Genomic DNA, 12,864 nt, shown 5'->3' with positions numbered 1-12,864 from the left:
TGCCCGATTGATTTGTTGTTTGGGCCTAACTCGTTGTCTGGTTTATCATTACTTCAAAGATTCCCCTTCACGTCCTCAAACGAGAGATGGTCTCTCTCATAAATCAGAGTTTCCCTACAAGTTTTATAAGAAGAGGGCAAAGAGCATAACAACAACATAGCTTGATCCTCATCACTAATCTCTGCGTTGAGATTCTTTAAGTCATTAAGAAGGGTAACAAACACACTAATATGAGTTCTAATGGACTCACATTCAGCCATTCTGAACGTGTAGAGACGTTTTTTTAATACTAATCTGTTGGCTAGAGAACTTGTCATATATAAGGCTTCCAGTTTCCTCCATAATGCAGACGTTGTTTTCTCCATCAAAACCTCTTGAAACATATTATTCGTGAGACATAATTGAATAGCGAATAAAACCTTTTCATCAAGCTCTTCCAATTCTGACTGATCCATATTTGCGGGCTTCTTCCTTGTAATGACATTTTTCAAATCATTTTGAACCAGTATTGTTGTAATTTGAACTTGCCATAAACTAAAATTAGAAATTCTATCGAATTTCTCAATATCAAACATTGACATTGTCATCTCTAAACGGGTTGATTACAGAAATCAAATGAGCTCTGATACTGGTTTGTAAGGGGTAAACCCGAATAAAAAAGAATAAAGTGAAGAAAATAAGAATAAAAAAATTGAACACACACTTTTTACGTGGAAAAATTCCTCAAAAAGAGGATAAAAACCATGCGAAAAAGGAGATTTCACTATAATAAAGGAGAGTACAAAAGATGGAGAGAATAAAAAGAAAAACCCGAAGCCCCACAAGAACAGCCCTTCGAAATAAAAAACAAAATTCTCTCAATCTAAATATTTTTGTTGTGTAAAACCTATAGTAACTAAGGCCTTTTTATAGGCTAAAATTCGTAGCATACATGACTACAACAACTCTAGGTTAATCAGAATTTAAGTGGGAAACTAAGAACAAAGTTTAATTGGGGGAAGAAAAGCTAAAATAAACATTGGTCAAAATAAGAGACATTCTCCCACACTATAATATAAAATGCAGTAGAAAGAAGTGAAGTTAAACAAGAAATTAGTGTGTATGTATTTGGATTTTTTTGTATATTTAAAATATTATGAATTTATATAAATTTAGAAGTAAATAATATATATTGCATAATTTAACATGTATGTGTATCTATTTATACTATTATTTTTCCACTTTACGAGTTGTAGTCACTCTTAATTAGGTCATCAATTTAGTTATAAAATTACAAAATATCTATTCTTTTGAATTATAATTATCATGATGATGACACTTTTGTCTTTTCAACTTTTATATCATTTTAAATAAAACAATTACAAATTACAAATCCTAATATCAAACTCATGTTCAATACTATTAAAATAAAATTCATTATCAATCCACCTATATTCATTATTAAATAAATTTTAAAAGAAAAAAGTTAATATAAAAATATTTTATTTCACCCACATTGCGGGGTGACAAAATCTAGTATATATTGTTTTTCTATTAGTTTTCAATTATTTATTGTATTATGTTCATATCATGTCTCAATTTATCTCATATTTTGCATTGTTTTATTAGTGATAAAATTAAATAAAAATATTTGTGCTTATATCGAGTTCATACTATGTCTCAATTAGTCGATAAAAATACCATGGAGACCCTTGTATTAGAGCGGGATTGCATTTCGCCTCTATACTCATAGAATGTGCAAATTAGCCCCTATACGTTATAAAAAATGAAAATGGGTTCTTGTATTAAAAAAATTATCCATTTGTGCTGTTAAGTGATTTTTTGGTTTTTTCACAAAAAAAAAATTATATAAGTGATGTGGAATTAAAGGATGAGTAGAATTAGATCAAAGTACCATGGAGGCTTCTACTAAGAGAATTACATTTTGTCCCTCTCTACTAAAAAATGGGCAAATTAGTCATTGCATATTAGATCAAATAGCAAGTTGATCCTTCTATAAAGGTTCCATCCATTTCTACTGTTAAACGATGACATGGTTGACAGAGCAACCAAACAACGACATATGTACCTAATGCTAATTTGACATTTTACCACATCATCAAATATTTTAATTTTTTTTCAAAATCCTAAAATAAAAAAACATTTAATAATTATTTGAAAATATAATAATTTACTATAATTTATATATCATTTAATAATTATTTAAGAAATTACACTAGAATGAACTTGGACTAATTATTGTCTAAATTCATTCTAGCCCTAAAACTTTGTCCAAGTTCATAACAGACATTATTTTTAATAATTTTTATTATTTTTAAATAATTTTAATAATTTATTATAATTTTTAACAATTTTTAAATATTTTTATATTTTTAATAATTATTGAAAAATCATTGTTGGATGAACCTAGACAAATGGTTGTTCGAGTTCATATTAGATGTGTTTTTCTAAATAGTTATAAAGATTTTATTTATTTTTAAATATTTTAAATTTTTTAAATTTTTTAAATATTGCAATATCATCATGATATACACGTGGCACACTACATGTTATTGCTAGTTGCTCCATCACCCATGTCGATTACTTAATAGTAGAAATAAATGAATTTTTTTGAGAATGACCCTTTAATCTTTAATTTATTACATGGACTAATTTATCCATTTTAAGTTTGGAGATAAAATGCAATCTGATTCCTAGTACAAAAATTCTATAATACTTTTATCCAATTAATCTCATATTTTGCATATTTTTAGGATAGTGATCAAAATTATATTTTTATCATAATGATTTAAATTTTATACCACTGTGTATTTTTATTTTGTTTAACATACGACTTCTTTAAGTTTTCATGTTATTTTTATGTCCTGTCATTTTTTTCATATTTTTATTATTTCATTCCATATTTTGCTTAATTATTTTGTTATAATAATTCAATTTTACATTAAATTAATGTACTTAAAACTCAAATCGTTGCATTTATGATTAATATCAGCATTACACTGAAAATTTCGTAAAATTTCTTCAAGCATACGGGCATATTCTAGTACACATATTGTAATCATCTCCAAAATCCATAGATGACCAAAATAAATTTAATCCTAGAAATAAGCAAATTGTCTCATATTAATTCGGCAATACCGTCCTTGAATACAAGGTTTATTTTTCCATTAAAAAACAATAAAACAGTATAGTTTTTAACTTTAATCTTGTACTCTTTTGAACCCAACAAGTAGCTTTTAACACTATAAATACTTACTACAACCTATGGTTTTCCAGAAGTCTTCCATACCCAGAAAATAAAAGAACATTAGAGCAACAAATTAGATTCTATTTTTTGGGCTGAATTAAATCAAATGGCTGTTCATCGTTCATTAGTTATTTTTGCAATTGTTGCTTTCATGGCTCCGACAATCTCATTGGCTATGGATTATGTCGTGGGTGATGATAATGGGTGGAAGTTAGAAGTTAATTATACAGATTGGGCTAAAGACAAGCAGTTCTATGTTGGAGACACTCTTCGTAAGCTTATCCATTCTTACCCTTCTTTTTAATTAGTAATAAAATTTATGTTGTGTTTATTATGTATGCTTTGAAAGAAAGTTAGGGTTAGGGTTTCACGTATTATGTTGTAACTATACCTAACAACTAAACCCAAGATTGGATTGTAATCCTAAATCAACTTTCGAGACTATAAATTTACTTGTGGATCAAATACTCAAGTTATTTTTTTTTATTTGGGGCTGTAGTTTTCAAGTACAACAATGCTAGTCACAACGTTTACAAAGTGACTGGAGATGACTTCAACAGCTGCAATGTTCCATCAAACAATAGTTTGGGCTTATTCACAGGAAACGACAAAATTAACTTGGCAGCCGCCGGCAAAAAATGGTACATTTGTGGTTTTACCGGCCATTGTAATCAAGGGATGAAGTTTAAGATCACGGTGCTAGACGGTACTGCCCCAGCTCCTCCTCCTAACGCTGCTTCAACATTACTTGCCAAAGCGACCAATTTCCAGATAGTGTTAGGGATGACTTTATCCATTGCGGCTGCATTGATCATGGTCTAGTGAAGCTTTTATTCATGGGGTGAAGTTTGAAGGCTTAGCATTTTAATGAATAAAGCAGTTTGATGTGATATTGGATTGGATTTGTTACTTGCGATTGTTTTTATTTTTCTTCTACAAATGCTTCCCGTTGTAACGTTTGAATTAATAAAAGTGATTTTCTACTGTTTTATCAGCGAAATCCTTTTCTTATTGCGATGGACTTTTAGATTATAGTTACATAATAAATAAATAAATAAACCTAAAATATACCTCATTATAACTCTAAATTTGTAATTAATTTATTTTAAAAGATGAGAAATGATAGAAAAGGTTGACACAAATTTTTATAGTAATTCGGTCTCAATTATCATTCTCTACTACATTAACCCCACTTGTCAAGGATTTTCCTAATGGATTAACTTTGAATCGATACCTTTCAAAGATAATGTCTAACTTTTTTAGCTTTAATGGTTAAATTTCCCTTTTACGTATACCTAAATTCCTAGATTGACCCTCTTATTTTACTTGGACTTGGTATGGAGGATGGAAATGAGTGAGGATGGAAAATTTGTTAATCAAATAATTAAAATTCATAATCACTTTTTAGTTTGTATTTTAACCATAAGATTGTGAATTTTTCATCTTCAATCTTTTATATCCTTCATATAATAAAGTAGAGTCTTAAAGGTTTTTTGGGTGGGGTCATAAGTGATCTTAAAGTTTTATTTCGTCATGTACTTTGACCCCAATTGTAACATGGTTGAAAAAACTATGTGACATTTGGACGAATAAAATCTTGACATGTGACAAAAATTTAATTTAACTTCATACTGCTAAAGCCTTGCCATTTCATAAATCCATTTGAGAGTTTCTTAGAGAGAGAGGAGGATGAAAAATAAAATATATTAATTTTAATTGAAAATTTTGCCACGTGGTTTTGTTCACAATGTTACATTTTGGGGCCAAAGCACGCGATAGAATAAAACTTTAGGGACTAATTTTGACTAAAAACAATTTAAAGGCCAATCTGGCAATCGAGGTATAGTAGAAGGGTCATTTTACTCATAAAGCCTAATGTTTACAGTTTGATCTTTTACTTAGGCTAAAATAAAAACCACTTCTCCCTAATTTTGAATGTTAAACTAGAATCTCTCCTTTTACAAATATATGAAATGAGTAAAGAAAGAAAACCTCTAATAGGTAAGTGTTACAAAGTTTAAGCTCACTCAAAGATTAAGCTAAATGTTGGATCTGATGCTTTAAGCGTAGTATTTTTGTCTATGTACACTTGTAATTTTTTCAAACAAATTGGTTAATAAAAAAATTATATTGATTATAATAATATATGTTGTATAATTTTCTTCATATAGTTTTTTGCAAGAAAAGTAAAATAAAAGCAAATGTTGCTAACTGGTTGTCTAATGTTTAACTAATAAGCGCTATTACGTGGTCGGATCATAATACGGAAAGATAACTTATATTAGTAGAAGAACCTAAACATGCCCTTTGTATAATTAGAAAGGAGAAAACTGATTGAAAGACTAATATGTTGTCTATCAAGTCCAATTGGGGGATGTTTTGTCTTGGGCATCAGAGCGGATAACTTCGAAAAGATAGAGACATAAATGCGACTAGCTAGACTGATAGTACATTAGATTGGACCTACGAAGAATAGATCCTGAATCCATTTATAGATTTATTCACTTGTGACATTCATAGTGTGACATACCTAAATCTTGAGTAGATGAAAAACTATGAATGCATGACTCATATACTTTGATATAAGTAAAAGCTTCAGTTCAAATAGATAAGGAACCGGAAGCTAATGCATTGGGTATACAACTTCTACAATTTGTAGCGTCATTCACAATAGTGGAATTCATATCCCGAGACATAGGTAAATGATATCCTTTCATTGACATTACATGGTTTATGAAAAGTAAACGTGGTTACGGGTCACTCGTCTTTTGTGATGAATGATTTGATTACTATTTGATAGTAATTCACTTTTAATGTAGGAAGATGTAATGATTACCATGAGATAAAATAAGATCACATTTGGATAACAAATATTATCCCAAAGAGACTAACGATATCTTATGATGGTAATACACTTACGATAGGGTCATTGGATGAGCAGTAATCGAGTTGTTTTCATAATGGTATACTGTTAGGGAGAGCTTAGTTGTGATACTATAGTGGAATGAATTCATAACTAAACGAGTTTATAATGAATACGCGAAAAACTGAAACTTAATTATAAACCATTTTAGCCCTAATTGCATATGTCATTGGTCCTTCTACTAGCTTGTTGAAACTAGAAATGAATTGCATGTTGAATCAAATGAACATAAATGAAAAAAATGGAGAACTGAGAAATCATTTGGAAATGATTATGGTTTTCTCCAAAATGAAAATGAAAATCAAAATGGAGAAATGAAATCATCTAGAAATTATTATGGTTTTCTCTAAACTGAAAATGAAAATGGAAAACGAAAAATAAAAATGACCTAAAAATGAATTTATGTTTTGAATTAAATGAAGTTTGAAAATGAAAATAAATCATTTGGTCATAGTGAACCGTTGAATATAGAAAAAAATATGTTTTCTCATTAATTCTTTAATGGTAAAGTCATCATGATTTTAACAGAATTAGAATTGGGTTAAGAATATTATTTAATTGAAAATATATTGAGAAGTTTATTTTGGGAAATAGAAAAATAAATACCGGGTAGATCAAATTATAAGGTATTGAGTTAAAAGCTCGAGAAATACTTATAATTGAATCTGATATGAGAGGGTCCAAAAGCCCTTCATAATAAAGGGTGGGATAGCGAACCCTAGTATTATTAACTAGGGTTGCCACCCCTTATCCTCATAGATAGACTAGAAGTTCATTTTTCTAGTTGAAATAAACTTCTACACTTCAATAAGGGTTCTACCTCCTATCTCTATAAGTAGATGACACCGGTAGGGCTATTTACACAACTTTAAGATATTGTTACTCTGTCTAAAAATAAAGAAAATTTATTCTCAACTATGGAATCTATTTTTCAGAATAACAAACTCTGTTGGTTTCTATTTGAGAAAAGATTTTTCGTTTTCACATTAAAGAAAAGAAAAAATATTTCTAGTTCTATATTTTTATTCGAATTGTTCGAGCCTACACTCGAAGAATTTCATGGTACAAGAATAGCAGAGAAGATCGTTTGATTGAAAGTAGGGAACGACAATTATCTGCTTACCTGAAAACACATTTGCTAATTCAGTCTAGGGTTTATTGCTATAAACATCACAAACTGGGTCAATCTTCAAAACTTTTATTTTTTGTTGTGCAAGAAAATCATTTTCGAACTAGATTTTTTTCAACATTAAACTCTTTCAAAGATTTGAAATAAAGCTTTCTAAAAAATATGTACAATAGAAAGATGAAGAAAACAAAGGTTTAATGAATTTTCTCATAGTTTCTTACTTGAATATTGATCTCTTGAAGTGTACTTATACCAAGGAATGAGTTTCTACTCGTTTATAGCCATTGAAGACAAAATATAGCCATTGGAGGATGTAAAATCACGTTTATTAAAGCCTTGCATGACAAAGGATCAAGCCTTTTAAGTGGGAGATGGATCTTTTGTACCTCGATAATAGCTTGTGGCTATTAACTGAGGGGAGGATTGATCATTTACTTCAAATATTCTTTAAAACACCTTGAAAATATTTTGGATTGACTCAAAAACATTCGAAACATATCAAATCATTTTATGATAATGTTTATAAGTATTTTAAAATCTTGAAAATGTTTGATGGGATTTTTAATAATATTTTCAAAAAACTGACATCATTGAGCTCCTTCACTCTAAGCACCGTAGCATTAAACCTTTTGATATATTCCTATTAGGTTTCATTGAGGTTCTACTTAATGGACATAACACATGCTAAAAAACTAAGGTCTCATCACAAATCCAAACATGTATTACATTGATATCACTTGATCTGAGAGATCATTGATAGACATGATATAGGTATGGGTAAGATACCCACAGAAGATAATCTAGCTGATTCGTTTACTAAGGTTCTGACACAATAGAAACAAAATCATCACATGGAAGGTCTAGGGCATAGATATATGGGCGATTGGCTTTAGTATTATTAGGAGATTGTTAGTGTAAGCCCTAAAAGTGAATCATGATTTGGTTGTAAGATCTAAACAATATTTAATTGGATTAATATTATTATAGTTTTATAATAATAAATCTAGATATTTCTTCATCCATGAGTAAATCATATGGTATTTAACACTTGTGTAGATACAGCCTATGGAACACATTAGTCTATGCAAGGAAATTATAAAGAGTTATAATTATGAGATCTCTATGCATTACACTTGTGATTCCTAAATTGTTTTCAGTCATTGTATTATCAAGATAGGGCATTGTTAATGCTCAAAGGTCAACACATGTTAAGCATTCATGAATAGGATGCATGCAATTGATTTCATAAGTTGAAGTATAGGATACTTGATCATAACATGTGGGTGCTTGTTATGAGAATAAATATACTGAACATGACCCACTATGAGAGTTCTTATAACACCCCAAACCCGACCTAGGAGTTATGGCCGAATCTGGCGTGTCACATTGAAGTGTCTTTCGAAAATTGGACTCATTGGTAAAAATTTGTTTTTAAGTTAAAGAAAAAACCCTTTATTATTAATTAACATATCAACTCGTCAAATGTTTTTCTTATTATCTGATATTGTTTTAATAGGTTGATCTAAAATCGCGGAAGCTTTTGAATACTTTAAAGTTTAAATTTTGTGTCTTTGAAAACAACAATTATTTTGAAAATTCGTCTTCTGCTAAACTAGCAGCTATAAATAAGAAAGAAAAAGCCCAATTAAAAATTTAAACAAACATAAATGGCCTTATTACATAAACAAAACCCAACACAAACTTTAATTTTAATTAAAAGCAAGTGTAGTACAGCTGCAATTGTGTGGCCACCTTGCCACTAGACCACAAGCTCTTTCTGTGTCATAAAACAAACACTATTATTTATAAGGCCTATATGTCAATGTCCAGATTCATTTAAAAGAAAAACTAAAAATTCTACAAAAGCCAAGACTTGGACCCAAGCTTCTCAAACACTTTCATACACACCCAAATCACTTACCCATTAAAGCAAACAAGCAATTTTTGTTAGTTCCTTGCACAACTAAATATTTATGTGCAATCTCCTAACTATTCCCTTGTTCAAAACCTATTTCTTCTAAGCCCAAAATTTGGGGTGTTACAGTTTTAGTTGGTATTTCACTTAAGTGTTGTCTACAAAAATATTATCATGTGTCAGTAATGTAAATAATCCTTAGAGTTGTGACATTGGCTCACCTTTTATGTTGAATGCCAAATGTTGATTCATCAAAAAATAAGTTCATTTTGATGGATGCTTAAGGTAGGATGTTTTGGGTATGAAACAAGACATACAAAGGTGATAGATGGTCCAGAGAGGATCCATCACCCTAAGTGATATGAGGTGACATATCTTATATGCCCTTGACTTGTATTAACTGCAAGTCCTTGGCCAAGTCAATTAATCAGGTTTAATACAAGGAGTTGTGTAACTAACGTGGATGAGCAAAGGTAGACACCGTGCCATGACATTTACCTTATTTGTGTATATGATTGAAGGATTGAATTACACATAGATACCATACACTAAATGACTTTATCAAAAATATATTTTGGCTCTTCCAATAATTGGGGGTTATAATGGGTTGCTAGATCTCGCTCATAATCTATAAATATAATTATTTCTAGATTAAAATAGATTACATTTATTTTCAACATACTTGGAAGCCTAATGGGTCACACACGATAATGAAATTTGGAAATTAAAATGAGAAATGACTAAATTGAATGGTTCAACAAAGTCCAAAGGGCTATAGTGTAATTAGTCAAAATTTCATTAAAACCCTAGTCTATATATTCTAACTTAGCCACATGTCTTGAGGTATTATTTTTTTCTTTTTGGTCTCTGTTTTTCATGAACAAACAAAGATAAAATAGAACAAAATTTATTTGAATTTTTTCTTCTAGTTTTCTTTTGGTATTTAGATTGAGTCCAAAAAGGGTGTGAGTTTGTGTGATCAGAGAGCTAACACTATCTTGGCAAAGTGGATCTCAACCTTGCGAAGGTTTTCAAAATTTCTACTGTGGATTATCGTTAGAGGCAGGTGGTCTGTCATAATTCGGTGTAGCATATTAAACTAATTTTCACATTGAAGGAGCTTCAATAAAAGCATTTTCATTATGTTTTAATTAAGATTCTTTAGTTTTATTTACATTTAATAAAATGTGCACATTGAGTCTTCTGTTAACCTTAAAGGCTGAATGAGGCTTAAGGGAGAGCTAACGTACTTCATGAGTGTACAGGAGACCATTAGAAGGCATTTCGGGCCAATATTGGACGTTATGTCGCAACATGGGAGATCCGATGTCGCAACATAAAGAGTAGAATAGAGAAAGAGAGAAACTGCCTTCAATATCTCGACACAGGCTGAGAGTGTCAAGACATACACCTGAAGATGGCTATAAGAGGAACATATTGTTGCTGTGAAAAGAATAAAACACGAAGTAGGGGTGTTTTGGTCTGCACAATCAAACTTTAAGCTCAGGAACGTCAGCTATCCTAGGGCTAAAGATGACGACTATCTAAAGGCTATTAATAGACCCTTTTGACACACATTATTGACATCAGCTTATATTTTCTCTTTAGGTTTAGGTTTTGTTTTCTTTCTTTCTTAAGTTTTCATAGTTTTAGTTATTTGTTTTCTTCAAGAAATCAAATTGTAAAGGAGATCCAATTCTATGGATTCGTACTATTCATCAATATTAACCAGGCTTTCTTAAACTCTCTATTTCTCTCCATTACTTATGATTAATTCTTCTATTTATTTCATGTTGTTTATGAAAGCCATGTGAAACTAATCCTTCTAAGGGGGATTAGCAAATGGAGGCATGATCTCTTAACTATTTTGTAGGGTTACTCAACGGATCAACTGTTTGAGAAAGGAAGAACGTGAAACAATCCCTAGGCCTGAAACCCTGGGAAGTCATCAAGGTGGGAAGTAACCCAAAATTGGTATTGCCCTTTCATGAACATCTTTACCCTAAGCTAGTCTGGACTGTGCGGTCAGACGATAAGTAGTTCTTATTGACTCATTATGTTAGTGGAAGATTAGAAGTCCTACTAGGGTAGCGACTAGTTTGCTGACGAGGAACTCGAGACAATAGTTAATTGGGATTGTCGAAGCAAGCTGATCCCCCATCTTTAGATTTAATTAACCTTATTTATCCTTATCTCTTGCAATTTTTAATTCTTTTATGTTATTTTACTTTATTAGTTTACAAACCCTAAAAATACTTCTTGTTTACTCTCGTACTATAAATGATTAAAGAGTATTAATAGATCTTTAATTGTTTAGGTTAAAATTAATTTAGTACTTGCCTCCCTTGGGTACGATCCTTAGATTACTCAAGTACTTCATTGTAAAATTTATATTAGAAGTCAACCCGTATACTTGTGGATGCCACCTCATAATTCTCTATTCTATTACATTATTCACACTCTGGACATAAGTACGTTTGGAGGCGGTCAAGTTCTTGGCGCCATTGTTAACGAGGCAATGTCACTAGATTAATTTTAACTTTTGCAACTTAAAAGAATAAGTAGGAAATTTCTCAACTGTTGATATGATTTTATTTTATTTTAGTGTTACTAATCTTTTCTTTATGGGTTTAGTGTTTGACTCACAGTAGAAGCACACCTATTGTAGCAACCACAAACCCAGAAAGAATAATCCAAAGAAATCGCCAATAGCAGCAGTAGCAAATGAAAGATACCCCACCACCAGCTGCAGTTAACATACCATGTGATAATCAATTGTTCCACGATGCTGACGATAACGCCTTAGGAGCCCACCAGCACCACAGTTACCCGCAAACCTACAGATGGCTCGAAATGAGAGGACTCTAAGAGATTATGCCCTACCAAGCCTAAACATGGTTCAGGAAAGTATAGCAAGGCCGACGATTACAACTAATAATTTTGAGATCAAACTGGCAATGATAAAAATTATCCAAAATAATATGTACTTTAGGGGCACTATGATAAAGGACATTCACCAGCATTTGAAACGATTTCTCTAACTCTGTGATACTTTTAAGTATTATGGGGTCACCGATGATGCTATTTATCTTCAATTGTTCCCCTTTTCTTTGACTGGTAACGCCTTTTCTTGGTTAGACTTATAGGCACCAGGGTCTACCACGACATGCGACGAACTCGCTAGAAAGTTTTTACAAAAGTTATTTCTGATTAGCAAAGCAGTTCAACTAAGAAGAGAGATAGTTGTCTTTACATAGATGGAGGGAGAAAGTTTCTGTGAGGCATGGGAACGCTTCAAAATGTTTATTCAAAACTGTTTGTAGCAAGGATTTCCTAAGTGGATACAACTACAAGTATTTTATAACGAGTTGGATGCAAACACACGATTTAGACTAGATAGAACAACATGAGGAGCCTTTATGAATAGTACGTATGAGGATGCATATGAAATTTTTGAAAATATGGCATTAAACTCTTGTCAGTGGCCAACTGAACGTTTCACATATGTCCAGAAAACCGCTACAGTCAAAGCTATTTAAAAGGATGATAAGTATCAACAGATAGTGGATAGATTAAACCGTATGGAATCTGTTTCTACACCGTCTATGTATGGAGTAAACAAGCCACTCTTTCAGTATATCAACAATCCT

The 12,864-nt window shown here is 31.1% G+C and overlaps 1 protein-coding gene and 1 pseudogene across 1 annotated transcript; one reads left to right on the top strand and one right to left on the bottom strand.

The window, feature by feature from the left end:
• The first annotated feature begins 3,353 nt into the window (after nt 1–3,353).
• Nucleotides 3,354–4,069, top strand: LOC105801586 (blue copper protein 1a). The gene is made up of 2 exons (XM_012632819.2): nt 3,354–3,519; nt 3,747–4,069. Exons 1-2 carry the CDS (start codon nt 3,354–3,356, stop codon nt 4,067–4,069), a joined length of 489 nt encoding a protein of 162 aa, XP_012488273.1.
• An 8,369-nt stretch (nt 4,070–12,438) lies between these two features.
• LOC128035079 (small nucleolar RNA R71) lies at nt 12,439–12,537 on the bottom strand (annotated as a pseudogene).
• Nucleotides 12,538–12,864: the final 327 nt, after the last annotated feature.

Source organism: Gossypium raimondii, chromosome 11 (assembly GCF_025698545.1).
Source record: "Gossypium raimondii isolate GPD5lz chromosome 11, ASM2569854v1, whole genome shotgun sequence".
Classification (NCBI taxonomy): Eukaryota; Viridiplantae; Streptophyta; class Magnoliopsida; order Malvales; family Malvaceae; genus Gossypium; species Gossypium raimondii.
Note: the sequence above shows the minus strand (reverse complement) of the source record. Positions and strands in the feature narration are given on the sequence as shown.